This window comes from Oryzias latipes, chromosome 13, assembly GCF_002234675.1.
Source record: "Oryzias latipes chromosome 13, ASM223467v1".
NCBI classification, from domain to species: domain Eukaryota; kingdom Metazoa; phylum Chordata; class Actinopteri; order Beloniformes; family Adrianichthyidae; genus Oryzias; species Oryzias latipes.
This window is the reverse complement of record NC_019871.2, coordinates 19,910,428-19,927,404: the sequence shown is the minus strand read 5'-3', so window position 1 is coordinate 19,927,404 and position 16,977 is coordinate 19,910,428. Positions and strand designations below refer to the sequence as shown.

The 16,977-nt window shown below is 40.9% G+C and overlaps 1 protein-coding gene across 8 annotated transcripts in view; it reads left to right on the top strand.

The window, feature by feature from the left end:
• The window catches only part of LOC101158874 (ubiquitin carboxyl-terminal hydrolase 2), a 30,832-nt gene that overhangs the window by 9,357 nt on the left and 4,498 nt on the right, over positions 1 to 16,977 (top strand). For 6 of the 8 annotated variants that reach the window (XM_023961552.1, XM_023961547.1, XM_023961549.1 and 3 more), the window contains 3 exons: positions 2,027 to 2,834; positions 16,214 to 16,264; positions 16,828 to 16,951. In XM_023961552.1, coding sequence (XP_023817320.1) covers positions 2,088 to 2,834; positions 16,214 to 16,264; positions 16,828 to 16,951 — 922 coding nt within the window. In that variant the 5' untranslated portion in view covers positions 2,027 to 2,087. Of the gene's footprint in view, positions 1 to 2,026; positions 2,835 to 10,188; positions 10,666 to 16,213; positions 16,265 to 16,827; positions 16,952 to 16,977 lie in introns of those variants that run through there. The other 2 variants (XM_023961553.1, XM_023961554.1) reach the window with 2 other exon arrangements.

The window sequence follows — 16,977 nt, the reverse complement described above, 5'->3', positions numbered from 1 at the left end:
TCTGGAAAACATGCCGACACACTGGGCCTTGAGACCTGGAGTTGCCTATCCCTGCTCTAGAAGTTGTTTGATGCCATTAAAGTTAGACAGACATTCCAGAAAAGAAACCCCAAATAACCGTGGGTGTTAGCTGCTGTTGCAGTAGTAAATAAAGAACAAAGCTTCCGGATAAACATAAAAAAATGCACATGTCCCGCCTACCAGACTGACACAGAACAGAACGATGTGTGGACACCAGGGTACACTGGTGCCCCGTGGACCTGTGGACCATTTACACATCCCGTGGATGTGGTTTATGTCAACCTTCTACCACGAACCTCTTAGATTGCTTTGCTCAGCAGCACCTGCATGTCCTGTGAGGTTTGGCCTGCATGGAGTTTTGGCCTGTTCCCAGCACTGATCTTCTGTGTCTAGTCCAGATCCATCACCTGAATTATTGATCAGTCTGTGGTCACAGAAGGATTGGCAAAGAACGGCACGGGGAGAAAGTTGCGCAGCCCAAAGGGGGAATGAGAGGATGACCTTCCCCAACAGGTTACTTACCTAGGGGGAAGACCAGGATAAGGGGAATATAGTAAAGTGTTGTTTTTGTTTTGTTTTTTGTGGGGGAGGGGGCTCTGTTGTTAAACTTAATGCTGATCAGCAACACTAGATACTTTTATTTATTCAGACGCTTCTGCTCTTGTGAACAGGAGCCTGAATGGGCTTCACATACCACAGGAACAGACTGTGCCGTCTGAGTTTACCCCCAGCACTGTTTGCAGGCCAGAGGGATCGCCAATGCTCAGTGATAAAGTCTTGCAGGTCATTTTATTTAAACTCAACTTTTTCTGTTTGGTAAGAAGAGCTGGTGACCCCTAAGATCACTGGGAAAAAGACAGTTCCATGTACATACTTTTAAAGACAGTCTTCAGGGACAAATTTAAAAAAATTCTCCAACACCTGTGGTCATAATAAAAAACATATACAAACACATGGGGTCTGACCTCAATGAAAATACACAAAATAACATGGATATCAATGGAAGTTCGCTCATTTGAACTTAAACACCACAAAGAATACATCCAAGTGTCTCCAAGAGATTTCTCATTCAATTTGATCACAGTTACTGATCGCAGTGGATAAGATAAACACAAACATTCAGCATGTAGTTCAGAGCTTCTTTGGTATTTTATATGTTATGAAGTCCATGTCTAACCTACAAAAGATTTAAACAAAAAATGCTACCGATAACTCATGACACCATTTGTGTTTTTCTGTAAGACATTTATTCACATTCAGTTTTCCATTATTGTATCTGGAAACATCAAGTAAATCTCTTTTGGTTTCAAAGCTCAACACAAAATTAACTTCACAGTGGGAATAATGACCAATCATTTGTGTTTGGGTTAGTCAGATGTTGTTTTATGATTGTGTCCACAAAAAATAAATCTAAGTTATTAAAATAAAGATTTTGTTTTATTTCCTTTTTAAAATGTATCACAAATGTACTGTGATTCATCAGCTTTTTGACTTGAGATCCATCAGATTCATGAATCTGATGAGGCCCAAAGTTATAATGATTTAAATAGAATAAAGAAAAGAGGAGGAGGTTATTGACCATGCATCAGTCTGGAGTGGATCCAAAGACATTTGGAACGTTTCCCTGATCATGTCATTGTTATTATTTCAACTTCCAATGCTAATGGAATGAAACAAAAGGATGAGATGACAAGAAAAAGGAACACATTTCTCTATAATAACCTTGTTCACACACATCGTCTTAGTTCATACTGAGACAGACACACACAAACTGAGGAGTATACAGTCCGCAAACAGCACTTTGAACTACAGGTAACCAAAAGTAAAAAACAGAAGATAAAAACAGAACACAGATGTCAAAGGTGCACACTGCAAAAAAAAACTTGCAGTCGTGCAGCAACTTTTTGTATAAGCTGGGAGACTGACAGTAATCACTGACTTCGTCTGTGATCATACCCTTTCTTGCAACTAATACAAACCTTGTGTCTTTTTATTGTATCTGCAGTCAATGCAGTCTTCCAGAGACTCTCCCTCCCAAAGGCTGAGAATCCAGCTGCAGCATCAGAATGTCACGTGTCTCCTCAACCGCCAAACGCTATGCTGGCCCCTCCTACGCCAGCCACTACAGTTCCTACAGCCCCTCCCTGACCCCAGGCCTTAGCTCCTACAGCGATCGAGACAGGCTGTCGAACTATAAGTCAACCTCTTCTCCCACCTCCTCCTTGGGTTTTTCCTCCTCCAGCTATTTAAGCAGCTCCACCTCCCGCAGCCGCAATTACAGCACCTCTTCAGACCCTGAGCGTGGACGAACCATCCCGCACACGGACATCTATGGAAGCAGCAGCAGCAGCATTATCAGCCGCCGAAGTGAAAGTCTCAGCAGAACCCCTGTGAAGACCTACAGTGGATCAGGGCTAAGTGGAGGAGCCACCTATTCTAGCTACAGTTCCTACTCATCACCTCTGGCTCAAAAAAGCTACCTCTCTTCACCGGTGGCCTCTAATACGTCACTCAACAGACGAAAATCTGTATCACAGAGTGACCTGAGCAGGGACTTGGCCTCACTGGGCCTCAGCAATGCTTCGTCCCTCTCCTCCACCCCGTCCTCCTCCATCAGTGCCCCACGAAACTACCGGAGTCGAACTACAGATGTGGTCAACTCTTACGGATCCCGCCCAGGCTCTTCTACTCAGGAGGCCCCCTTACGCAGCTCCACCCAGGAGGCCTTCAGCAGCAGCAGCAGAAAGTTCAGCTCACTGACATGGGAGCCCAGCAGTGAAGGTCTGCCTGAATCCCCAAACAGGACCTCCACGGTAAGACTTGGTTTTTACTCTGCTTTTTCTTCTCTACAGAGAAACAGCAGCTAACAGATGAGCAATAATGGAAACAAATGCAGCTTTTTACACAGTTTTTATATTGTTTTACTCAAACAAGTTACAATGAATGCTGCAAATGCTTTTACTTATATGGTAAATGTTTTTTTGTTCCAAGGAGGGGGGCACTGCTGGTCAAATGAATTTTACCAGTAAGTGGTTACTGTAATAAGTTACAAGACTAGACTAGGACTAGAATAATACACAATACAATAACAAAATTCCTTTAAGACATGTCCTCCTTCAATGTTAAGGATTAAACACTAGGGGGCGCGGTAACATCTTTCTTCCGGTGAAAAATGAGCTTTCAGGATGTATTTCAAGGGAAACTCTGATTGCTCATTAATGGTTCAGCTTTATCCGAGAGTCTGTATTAAAAAAAACATTTAATTTTTGTCATTTCACCTCTGAAGACTTGCCGTCTTTGGTGTGGACGTCACATTTTGGGTTATATCACCACAGCAGTCAATTCTGCTTAACTGGGACGCTGTGACATGTAGATGTGCATTAGCTCAAATATTAGATCAAGTCTTCATAGGTTAAAGGAACAATTTACATATTTCTCCTCTGGATTATTTCCTGCTAATGTGAGGATAAAAGTGGCAGGGAGGGAAATCTGTGCCTGGAAGGCTGTTAAACGTAATTTTTACACATCGCCTTGCTCATTTTAAAATCAATGGGTCTGGTTTATGAAGAGCAACTTGAAGAGCTTTTGGCTTTTTACTCAAGCTTTACATCTCCTTTTGCATCATCTACTTTCTTTCTTTAAATGCTTTAGTATCAGTAAAAAGCATGTCAAATGTGTGCGGACAGCATTCAAGAACATCCACACATTAAACGTCCTTGAAACAAACACATCAGCTGTTTGGTAAGATGGTGATTCTGCTCAAACTGCTCTAAAAGTTTTAAATGTTAACCTTAATTAAGTTATACATTGAGTTATAATTAACATTTAGATATTTTAAACACAGTAAATTTTGTGTCTTCCATTGTTTCAAAATCTCGATTTAGTTAAAAATGTCCTATATTTCCCTTGATTTTTAGTTTGTGACTCTATTGAAATGGGTTATCTTTTTGTTGTGACCTAATAGATATGTAAGGATTCTTGACTAGAGAAAACTCTTTTATTCTTCTTCTATGTTTCATCCTAAACATCAATTCTAAATGTTTTCTAAATATTCCCAAGAAGACTTGCTAAGTTTGTCTGCTCTAAATCAAATCTGCTCCTTTAGTTACAGCCAACTTCTGTAATGCTCTAAAGTCTGTTAGTATGTAGTCTATTAAAGGTAAACGGTCAAAACCTAAATGCAGTTTTTCTTGGAGTTTAGAAGCTGCTTAAAGTCTTCTATGATTTAGCTTGATTTTATCATAAACTCACCTCTCATGCTGATGATGCGTCAGAAATCAGGAGTACCTTGAATTAGGACTAGCATGGCACAGTAAATCCAAGCGTGAAACACGAAACACTTGCATTGTGTCTGCTGGTCCCCTATCATGGACCACATTTAAAAATGCCAAAAGAATTGCTGTAACTGTCCTTATCTAATTCCTTCTTTTATTTAAATTACCGTATATTGGATTTAAACAAAGGCATTAGTTTAATAGACTATGTGCTCCCTGGGGTTTGTACTCAGGGTCATTGTTGGCATTGTGGCGAATTGGTAATCTATAAAATACACTGTGGGTTTCAGTTTTTCATAGAAAACCTTTGCTAATCTAACTAAATTATTGCTTTTCTTTAAACTATTAGAAAGTGTTAACAGCTTAAACAGGAGATTATTATAACCTCACACTCTGGTTATTGGCAGCTTTTGGAGAAAACAATAGTAGCGTTTGTTTCAACCCCCTTTTTGCCCGCACCACAATCCAAAGCTCCCTTTGGCTGGTTTTGGGTCAACATTGTATTTAGACAACTTTTGCCCCATTGCTCTGTTCTGGGTGTGGCTCTGGAAAACTGGTGGGGTTATTAGATTTACAGGGTTCACAGGTTCAGAACCCCCTGTGTTGGCCTGTATCAGTGTTGAGGTCTTTATGTGTGGCTGTGGGTATGAGGAAAAAATAATAGAAATAAAAAATAAACAACGCACTGTTGGGTCTTCTGTACAATGACAGCTTTACAGAGTTACATAAATTTTCATTGTAAGCAGATCTTTGTTTTCATTCTATAATTCTAGACTTATTTTTCTTCAAGTCTTTGAATTTTGAACTTTTTTAAACAAGACAGAAAGTGTGAAAATGTTCATGTCTGTCTAAGAAGAGTGTAAAACTGTGTTGTGAGGAGTTTTACAGCATTAAAACATCTGTAATCCTACTTTGCAGACTTATTTCACGGGTTATTTATGGAACACATTCCCACAGTAAACAAGGGAACACTTTATGAATGAATGGGTTCATGAGAAGAACTACGGTAGTACAAAAGTGCCAAAACGAGTTCAGACCGTTTGTCTTTCATCCTTTAGACCTTTGCTTTAAGCTGTCTTAATAAAGTTCTGTGTTATTCACCACACCAATGGATTGATTACAGTTAAAAACTTTAATGATCTTTTTTTTTTTTCTTGAAGTCTAAAGTCACAGAGCACCAAACTTTGATGATTCCATCTGATTTTCATGTAAATCTAATAATGGGTCATCCAAATATCATTAAGCAAATCTTTGGATAAGTTAGGTCGAAGGATAACTGTGTTCTCTGTTAAATGATTGGGACAGGTTTTTGAAAACACAACATTTTGAAAATGTTAGACTCAAAAAACTTACATTGGGTTGCAATCTCCATCCACCATGTTGGATTTTTTGACAATAGAATACATTTTTTGGTAGCGTTTTTTGTTTTTGTTAGATATATGATTTGTTGTATTGTTTTTACTCCCTGTTTATCATCTGTACGCCTCTATAAATTGGGTTGTTTCCATCTTTTTTCTATTCTACATTTAGTGGGAAATTTTGTTTTTCCGACTTTGGTTTTCTTAGTCTCATTTTTAGATGCTCCGTTATACAAACCAGATGCCAACAAATACCAAAAGATCAGTGGGCTTGAATGTGTCTGTTTTCTGCACATTATTAGGTCGGTTTCAACTTTAGATTTCTTTGCTCAGGCTTTTGGTTTCAGGCATTTTTTAACAAACAAAAATGCTTTTTAACAATGCCCCCTGTTTGGTAATTTTAACCAAACAAATCTAAATAAAACATTTTCTTCTAAAAATAGAGCCGATCTAGATCAAATGAATAAAGATTTAAAAGTTTTCTGTAATTGATCTATCACAAATTGAAGTTGGTATGTTCTTTAGACTTTAGATCTGTTTTCAATCCCTCGGAATCTTCTATTAAACCTTCCCTATTCTTCACTGCTTCCTTTTTGTGTAATGTTTGAAATAAGACAATAAAACTAGTCAGCTTAAAAATACAGCTATTTGTTGAATATAAATGTAATTTAATCTCTTTATTAGATTTTGTCACTTTAAACTGGTAGATTATAACAGCTGTACAATGAACACTGTATCATTGTATATTTTTGATAAAGTTGCTTCAGGACTTTATCTTTATGAATCAGTGTATGTTCACCACTATGATCAGAGCTCTACCACCCACATGGAGAAGACATCAGAGTCATCACAGACCGCATCGCTGACTACAGAGGCTTCTGTTTTGAAAACACTGTTTCCTCCATTTTCTGAAAAACAAACCGTGGATTGCCACGGTCATCTAAAGGCGAAGAAGAGAGGTTGTAGATTAGGAAGCAAGGTGGAGCTGAGGGCTGATGCTGAGGAAAGATCTGAACATCTTCTGATGCAATGCCATTGTTTCCAACCTAATGAAGACTTTGCAGATAATGGTGGTGGTCTGCCTCGCCTGAAGCAGATCTGCAGTCCTATTTTTGTTACTTCTCAAGCGCTTTTAACTCTTGAGAGGAAAGGTGTGGACCCTGATTTAGTATAGTGTAGACCACAATATCTCACAAACACACCCCAGTTTATAAGAGACAGGGACTGTATGATCTCCTAACCTGCGGTGTGGAGACCCCCTCAATGTGGGCGGGCCTAACCTTTTATCAGAGAACATCCAAGGAATGCACACATACAATAGGCTATGTCCAAATTCCCTCCCTATATCCTATTTACTACAAAGCTTTATAGTACAGGACTATCTAGTGCCCTAAATATTAAAAGCAATTCGAACAGATGCTCTTTTTTTTTTTCACAGGAAACATGACGTCACTGTTTTCCCAAAGTAAAAACCTAATAAATACAAAAATTTAAAATAACTTTTTCATGAAATTGCTGTGTTCTGATGATGAATGGCTGGTTTATAAAAATATTATTTGACATACAATTTCTCAAAAAAATTGTTCCAACGCAATGCATTAAGGGTCTTATACCTCATACCTAATCTAGTGAGCGTTGATGCACACTGGTTTTTTGCAAAGACTTCTGGAAAATTACTAGGGCACTTAATTTTGGAATTGTAGATTTGGACGGCTCTGCAAAACATCAAACACACTATATAGTGCACTAAGTAGTGAGTAGTGAAGGAATTCAGACACAACTTGAGGCAGAGAACTCTTATGAGGAGTGCCTGAAGGTTCACTTGAGCAATAAACTGGACAGGACTAATAGCTCGAATGATCTGCTCATGAAGGCCTGATGCAGACCCTTTTTGATGAGAAGACTCCAGTCTTTGGGGGTGAGGGGGTAATTCTCCAGACCTTCCATGTCTTTAAGGGCATCAGCCACCCTGCAGAGCATGCCCTGTAAAGCCAACAGCTCAGAGAAGGAGGGAAAAAACATTGGATTAAGTCTTCAAAAAGTCTAGCTCTGTCCGGGGTTGTCCTCTGCAGTCAGTCAGGGACGTGGGAGAGAGAAGAGTCCTGGTTAAACTAACATTCATGCTGGACCGTGAGCTTCACCAACTGCAGGACTCCCTGTGGGCTCTGGACATCAGTTTCAACAATACACTGATCCACTCTCAATGTGTGTTGAAGAAATTCTGTGGGTCTTCCTGCTGCTGTCCACTTTTGCAGTGAACATCACTGACTGGACAGCTTTTATGGTGGAAAAGAAATTGTTTTCCTGGCACTTTGCTGGAAAGACTGTTTTGTTGTTACAACAAGGCTATTTTCCAATTGTCACTCAACGCTTAGCCCAGCCTCATACCCTATTTTAAGTATTATGAGTACACCCGTTGGCCTCCTGACTTAATTCTAACCCATGTCTGAGCTAATACTTTCATCACAAGAGTAAAAATCCAAACTTCCCGACTTTTTAACGTTTTCTGGATTTGATTATTGAAAACGTGTAATTCGCACTGTGAAGAAAGTTTAGACCGACACACATCACATGCATGCACACACACACACACATACACATGCATGCACACACACACACACATGCATGCACACACACACACATGCATGCATACACACGTGCACGTGTAGCACACTTAGCCTTATGATGGAATGTTCTCACTTGATTCTAGTTGTGTACACACAGACTGTTATCTGGGTCATAAGACTGTTGTGGAGTTCATGCTGCACTGCTTTGACTTCACACCAGATTCCTGGTCAAATAAAGCAAATCCTGATCATTTCTTTCAGAGGGACAGAAACCCCTGATGCAATGAGCTGCTCTTCAGCTGCGTCCTGCTACTTTATTCATTTAAAAAAAATGCTGATCACAGCTCTCTTTTCCTCATGGGTAGTCTTAAAATGCAGCACATCAGACAAAAACCTCAACAAACGTCTGACCTACTTATCTACATGGATCAATCACAGCTGTTCCCAAACACCTTCACATGAAAAGTCTGATTTAACAAAACTCCTTTTGTCTGACAGACCACCTGTGTCAGGTCTGCAAACACATGCCGGCACACACAGTACTATGTGCTATCATAGACTTAAAAAAACACCTGAATGATTCCTTTTCCACGTCTGAAACCCAGCTGTAGCTCCTGAACACTGTATCTCAAGATCAGACTGATTTTATTGTTTTATTTTGTAATAGTATCAATAGGAACACGCTCAAATCTGATGGAGTCTCATCAGCTGCATGTGAAATGAAATGAACGTAAGACTGTTAAGGTCAATTAATAATCAGTCGCTTTACACCTTATTAGTTATTTTCCAGTTTCTATGGTCCATCACTGTTATAAGAAAAAAAGTTAATTTAGAGCTCAGCCCATAACACTCAGATTTCACTGTATTTTTCTAAGCCGATTATTTTGGGGTACCTGTTTTCCATAATAACATCTGTTGTGAGGGTTGGTGTCTTCATGGGTTTTTTGTTGTAGGTCAAGCTTTGAGTTTAGTGAAGTTCATTTTTCATCTGTAGTCACAGTCCATCTCATATCTATCGTCTTGCACCTCTGCTCCTATTGAACAACATAATATTAGGACCACCATAAAAAAAAATGAATGAGAATAAAGTTTTTAAAAGTTATGAGCAAAGAACTTTTGTGAGAAAGTCACACATTTGTTTTCTTAAAAAGTCTGAGAATAAAATCGTAAATGTTTTTTTTTTTTAATGTGTACTTTTACAAGGAGAAAGTTATGCTTTTTGGAAATGAAGTTGTAAATTCATGAAAATTAAATAGCATATTTACCACACAAAAAATTAAAGCACATTTTGCAAGATTCTTAAGCAGTGTGATGTCCATTTGATATTTTAAATTCTCTTCAACATAACCTTAATATTTGATTCTCTTTGTTGAAACATTTTAAAAACTAAATGTAGCATTTTCTTTGAGAAAAAAAAAGCAAGTATTTTACTTGTAAAATTAAGACTTTTTTGAAGCATAAATTTACAACTTTATTCTGCAAAATTGTTGGTAGTTTTTTCTCATAATTTTCCAACTTTATTCTGATAGGTATTTATTTTACTTATTTTGTGATGGGCCTAATACTTTTACCTTTCATTTATTATACAATATATTTCTTTCCAGAGTTTTCTTTTGCTCATTTCCAGATCTTTCTGTCAGGATTGGTGGCTGTAAGAGAGGCAGGAGGCGTGGCTTAGTGACAGGAACTAAATGTCAAAAATGAACTGAAAACATGAATAAACGTGGAGGGATCTGAGGTTTCGTGTCGGTGCTACGGTACACGGTTCTAGTTTGGCCGAAGTCAGTCTTGAGATTACAAAAAAACAAAAAACAAAAAAAAAAAGTCTTGAGATTACAGCCGCGTGGAAAGGATGCGCTGTGACGTAGACAGAGCGGTCGGAGGTGGGCTCTGACGTAACTTGTAGAAGGGGCGGAGCTTTGTTCCTGTAAAACCAAATGGGAGCCGGTTCATGTCATTTACCATTAACAGCGGAACCGCTTATAAACTGAACTTTCACTGCTTCCATCTTCATACAATGAGAATGAAATCAGTGACTATTTTATGTTTATAATTCTTTTTTTTACTTAGTTAATTATTGGTGCTATTACTCAAAACAGTTAAACCTAACGAAATGCCACAGGTCCTTCATTTGTGCTCATTTCTGCGGTGAAAGACACCCGGTGGTAAATGCTGTGTTACACCGTTGAACCGCGTCAGTTACCGGGACGATAGAAAAGCGACAGTAACTAGCAGCGCTCCGTTCACTGACCTCTGAGCAGCTCGGACAGATCAGCTCCGAGCGGGAGCATGCCGAGCATCCGGCAGTCCTACACCGTGACGGTTCCCGAGGAGCCGCCCGCGGCCGCCTTCCCATTCCTGAAGCAGGAGATGCGGAGGAAAGGCAGCATGCCGGGCTCAGTGCTCGTCTCCACTTTCGTGGGTCTTATTATTAACCAGGCGAAGGTAAGACACAAGAAAAAGCCTTCGTGTCCCGGCTCTGCTTCTTCGATGAGTCAATAAGTGTTGTGTTTAATGTTTTTAGTTTGTTAAACTATGTTTTGTATTTGCGGTCACAGAGAAATATTCCTAAAAACTCTAAACACAGCGCAGGAGTCGGTTCTCCTTTTTATTCACACCTGGACTCAGACTGTTGCGTTTACAACTGCATTTCATAACTCACCATTTACTAAATGAGACACCTGTTCAGTCGCTCTTGAGTCTTTGATGCTGTTTTTCTGGCAACGGTAAAACGGGTCCAATTTTTTCTATTATAAATAGCCGGTTTCCCTTTATTTGAACGTGAAGTGCGTCAGCCTGCCTTAAGCCGCCCGTCGTGCGGTGAGCCCGGCCCCGCAGACCGGCGGGTCACCGTTTATATAACCGCCTCTAATCCCCGTCCCGCTCCGAAGCATTCCGCTGTTCCCGCCGTATAGCGGGGATCAGGTGGAGGTGTGTCCGGGCCTCCTGCATCCCCGTCAGGGAGGATGCCATCCCTCCGCGCTCCACCTGAACGGCCGGGAACAAAATGTTCAGAAGACCTCTGATGCCGTAAAGGGCGCGCGCTCTTTACCCCAGACAGAAACAACTGTGATGTTTGACGCAAATCTGCATGATCCGTTTTTAAAGACAGGCATTTTATATTTATGTCTATTAATCGGCTTTTTTCTGTGTCACGGCGTCCCTGCATTTGACTTAGTTAAACAACTGTTTGCGCTCTGTAAATAAGGCTTGACGTTCAATGTGGCTCCTCAATGTCACCTGGATTTATCTGGACATCAAGCATAGAAGAAATGCAGGGCACGTCTTACGGCTTGTTCTGCTGGTGCACGTGCGTGCGCGCGTGCACGTGCGGTTCTTTCATGCTGCTTTTCTTCAGTGTAACTGCTGCTGCTGCCACTGCCAGCCTCTGTTATGTAATAAACTGCTAGAATCCACTCCTGTCCTGTCCTGTCCAGCAGCTCTGCAGGCATGGCTGTCCTTTTGGTTGTCACCTGCTCCTCCTGTCCTCCTGTTTCTTCGCTCCTTGCAGATTACAGATCCGTGTTCTTTGGCTTCTTCGTTTGCACATTTAACCATGAAGACTTCCATCTGATGTGTGCTTTTTTACACACAGCAGGATCAGTCCAGCAGCTCTGTACGCTTTGTCCATGTCTAACAAAAACTAGTCCCGTTGATCTACCCATGGTAACAATGCTTGACTCTTCAACCCATCCATAGTATAAATGTTGATATAGAAATGCATATATAATATGCTGTGGTCACAGTTTGAGTCTCCCAGAATGCGTTGAATGTTTGCACGTGCTTGTTTAGAAAATGTCATGATTTGTCAGTAATGGACAAAAGCTGGTGTTGACATCAGGCAACAGCGAAACGTTAGTCGCAGTCCTCCTAATATGTCCTCCTGGTGAAACCAGCAGAGTTGTGTGAGGAAAACCGGTTGCATAACTCGCCAGTGCTTTATGGTCACATGCTCTTATGTTATAACACAGTGGGTTTTTTCACAATGGATCGAGTATGTGAAACAGGCCTCTGATTCCTCGAACCAGGCAGCTATAAGCACATGATGGGTTCTATTTAATGTGCTTTGATTCAAGAAACAAGAAGTGTTACATACGTTTCAGGAAATATTTCTCCTGTGGCACTGAAGGTTGACTACCTGACCAGTCAGAACAATGGAGAAAACACACCACTGACAAGTGGAAGCCCGAACCACCAGGCAAACCCTGGCCTCCTGCTGCTGCTGGGGTGAATGTTTACTTTATGAGCAGATGGAAGCAAAAGTGCCGGACTCAATTTTGAAAAGAACACTGTTACAAACTCATCATCTGTTTTAGAAAGTCCACCAATGATTTTGGTGTTTTATACAATAGGAAAAGCCCTGCAACAAACAGGCCAACAGTCAACAGCTTTAACACCCTGTGACCCTAAAGGGGATATAGTGGGTTAAGAAAAGAGATGGATGCAAAAAAATCAATAAATATAATGAGCTGAGTCACTATAAAAAAACTGGTTTGGGTTAAAATAAATTTCTTCCAGTTTTTATATTTGAGGTCATTCAGGCAAACAACTCACAGCTTTTCATCTGTCAGCTTGAAACAAGAAACTAATATGCTGGTTCCTTTCTGTTGTACAGAGATACTCATTAATCCTCACTCTTCCAACAGTCTAAGTTTTCGAAAGAGTTAAAATATTTGATTTCAGTTCTTTTCACATCTTTGTTTTTGGAAACTTTTAAGAGATGTGTAGAAAGCAGACATGTGTTTTCTGATCAAGTCAAATCAGTCAAATCAGTTAGTTCAACGTCTGAACCAGATTGCTTTTGTCTTAGAACTTTAGTTCTTATAATAAATGAAGGGATTTGACATCAGTCATTCTGGAGGCTGCAGCTCCACCTTATGGAGGATTGATTGCTCAGCAGCGATTCATAGGAGGAATTCTGTTCTAAAAGGGGAAAAAAATCACAGAGAAACAAATCACATCAAAAAAATCTCAATATCTCAATTTAACACTTTTATTTCACTTACTAAAATGATGTCAAAAATTTTTATAAATATCTATTTATATGTCAAATCTTTTGCCTAAAGAGTCAATTTGCATGAAAAAAAGGCCTTTTATTTACCCAATTAGGTTGAAGTTGTGGGACTGAACCGTTTGGTTCTTTGGCACCTTAGAGATGCTATGAAGGCCAAACTCCTCACCAAACTAACGTCTGCAGCAGATTTTCCACAACAGCCACATTAAAAGCTTTTTGCTCCGTCTCTAGCAAAGCTTCCAACTCCCTCAAAATGGCGGCATTAGTGGCTTTTAGTGAACGCCATAAGTCCAGCTTTTGTTAAAACCTGCTCTCAGTTTGCATCATGCAAAGCATCATGAAACCATAAGAATGAATTTAGCAGAATGGATGTGTTAATGGTTACCAGGACTTTCCAGAGGATGCTATATTTATGGCGTAGTTCTTTTTTTCTCTCACTAGTTTGATAAAACTCCACAACAGCATTTCCTAATTATTGTCAATTGGCGGTCTTTATTTGGCCGCTTCTGTTTTCCGCTGATGTCAAAGTCTTTGTGAACGTCCACACCTCCATGGAATCATCACCCCCTCTTTGAACCCCCCCGTCGTGAAGTCACCCTGTCCTCCAGCTGCCCGCTTCATGGATAAAGTCAGAAAAGAGGCGTTGCTATGGAGGAAGACGTGTGAATGTGACGGCGTTGACGCACGGTGGGCCGGCTGAAGCAGCAGCCAATTGTGTGGACGAGCAGCTGTTAATAACGGCTGGCGTGCTATTTTCGGTTGCAGCAGTGGCATTACTCAGCAGTTAGCAGCCAAGGCAGGCTCACACATTCCTGTGCTGGAGTCTGAGCGTGCACATCAGAATATGAAGGAAAGCGGAGTGGCTTCCTGTCCTGAAACACTGCTGATGGGCGCGAGGCAGGAAAAGGCTCTTTGATGCTACCCTAATAAAACGCCAGAATCTCTGCAGGGAACTTTCCGAACAAAGGACTCGGATAAGCTGGAGTTAATTAAACAGTCAAGTTTTCTCTGCTCACGCTACGACCCTCTATTACTGCTGTGTAGGAGACAGATGGCGGGGCTTGTTTATGTAACATAAAAAGCTCTTTATGTATCTGTAATGAGATGAGCTGCAGGCACACATTAGTAAGAAATAAAAGGAACACGCTTCTGATCATGTGACGCTTGATGGCTTCAGCTGCAGGAAACTCTCTGATCTCTGCTTCCACGTGCTTTAAACTCATCCTGGAAATGGAGCTTTTCTGGAGATGAAATGGCTTCAATCTGAGGTCACACAATCTGACTGTTGAGAAGACAAACGTGCCTGAAACATTTTAAATTTACTGCAGATTCAGATGTTTTCAAAACAGATTTTGAGATTTCTTTTAGGAAAATAGGCCTTCCAATCTGAACTTTCACCCAGACTTCATGGATGTGGGCATCAACAGCTACAGACAGATTGCTTCCTTCATTCATGAGGGTCATTGATGAGCCTTCATGTCTGCAGGTCAACCCGTGTTTCAAATTTAGAGGACTCGTCACTTCCTGCTCCTCCATCAAATGCTTCCAATCTCCACTCTTCCAGCTGACGTGGAACACCAGACCAGTGGAGACCAGCAGAGAACAGGCCTCTGGTGATCAAACAGAACCTAACAATCCTGACTTGTTCTAGTAACAGTGTGTGACGCATCACATGGAGTCACAACAAAGACACACACCCCCCTCAAGATAAAGAACATCAGTGGATGGTGTAAATATTATAACTTAATCAAATTCATATGTATTCCTTTCAAACTGCATTGCTTAAACCTAAATGAGGATATATTGAAGGAGCTACAGAAAAGTGATGGTAAACAGTCTGACTGACATCACAGCTGAGGAGTTTCATCCTAATGGGATGGTGTGTAAAGTGAAGGTGTTTGTATTTGCATCAGAGCGCTAACAGCAGATCAGCAGTCTGTCAGTTCAGGAAATCTGTTTCCTCTGTGAGAAATCAGATCACTAAGAGGACTTTTCCCTGCATGGTTTCTGGACTGACTCAGAAAAGCTCATCCTCGAGGGTCCCCAGCATCAAAGTACCCCGTTTTATGGGATTGGAATCCTGCAGAGTGAAACAGAATAAATGCAGCTTGTTGTGGAAAAGTCTTTCAGGAGTCAGACAGAACTCTAACCTCCTGGTGTTTAGTGGTTGTTAGGCTCTTTTGCTCCCTAACGTGGGTTTTTGTTCTGTGTTCAGTTCTGTGGTTCTGAAACACAGTGTGTTACCGGGGTAACAGGAACCCTGTGTGCAGGTCATATGTCAGCAGGGGGTCAGATCAAGTGATCAGGTGAGCTTCTTTCAGCACAGAAGTTCTGGTTCTCACTGTAACGTGTTTCCTCCCGGATCTCTGCTTCCCCAGTTTGAATGTGTGAAGGTTGTGTGTGTTGCTGTTACAGGGAACACGGGTGTTAAAAACAGCAGCTGGAGGTGCTTTGATGGGATGTTTCTTAATGAATTCTCACTGGAATCATGTTTGGTTTCTAACTGTACTCTGCTTGGTGGCCGAGGCCCCCTAATCCACTCACTCCTCAGTTACATAACCATTCAACTTATATAATGTCATTCAGCTGCAATAAGTAATGTAGTTATTTGTGACAGGTTCTTGTGCTTTTTCCTTTTTACACAAATAATCCTTCAAATTAATTATTTATTCCGTTTTCAGTCTTTTCTTTGGAGGTTAGGGAACTTTGGGTTTTTCCTTTGAGTTTTTCTGTCAGTTGTTTTTATGTTCACGTTTTACCAAATAATCTACTTTCTGATCTGTGTATACTTCCTTCCATGCATACTGGTTCTGTCTAATCAATAAGCTGTGAAAACCCTTGTTATGCTGCAAGAAAATATCTGTTTATGTGAATGAAAAACCAATTCTCCACCTGTCTCCTCTGCAAAATCAGAACTGGTTTGTCTATAAATTCTTAATCCATCCAGCAGTCTTATGAAGAACCTTTTTTTTTTTTCAGAACTCCAAGAGTACCCAAGGCCTGGTGGGACTGAAGAACCTAGGAAACACTGTAAGTCCAAAAATGTGCAATGATGCTGAGATGATTTACTGTGGCTTTTAGAGGAAGTTTGCTGGTTTCTAACGAGACAGAATGGTGGTGTGTGTCTGCCAGGCAACAGTCCTGAAATAATCAGAGAACCTGCTATGAAGTACCCGTGTGTGTGTGTGTGTGTGTGTGTGTGTGTGTGCGTGTGTGTGCGTGTGTGTGTGTGTGTGTGTGTGTGTGTGTGTGTGTGTGTGTGTGTGTGCGTGCGTGGGGGTGTGTGAGGGCACGGTAACCCAATCAGAGTCTCAGGAAGGCCTCCCGCCCTCCCCCGGTTGGTCTGGTCTTACCAAACATGTGATGAGAGCTGGACGTGTTCAGCACCGTCATCTGCTTCCAAAACTGCTGCTGTGTTTCTGATAATCTCCTCTCTCAGAATTCATGTTGATCCTAAACATCTGATGCTACTTTAGAAGATAACGTGTAGCACCAACATGTCCTGACCTTTTTGTCCATGGATGATTGAAGCTGGACTCAGGTTTGGTGTTGTCCTCTGACCTGAGTTCTGCTGGTGTGTTTTTTACTCCCAGTGTTTCATGAACAGCATCCTGCAGTGTCTCAGCAACACTCAGAGCCTGCGAGACTACTGCCTGCACAACTTACACCGCAGAGACCTTAACAACAACAGCCGCACCAACACAGCCCTCATGGAAGGTGAGCAAAGATTTATGTCTTCATGA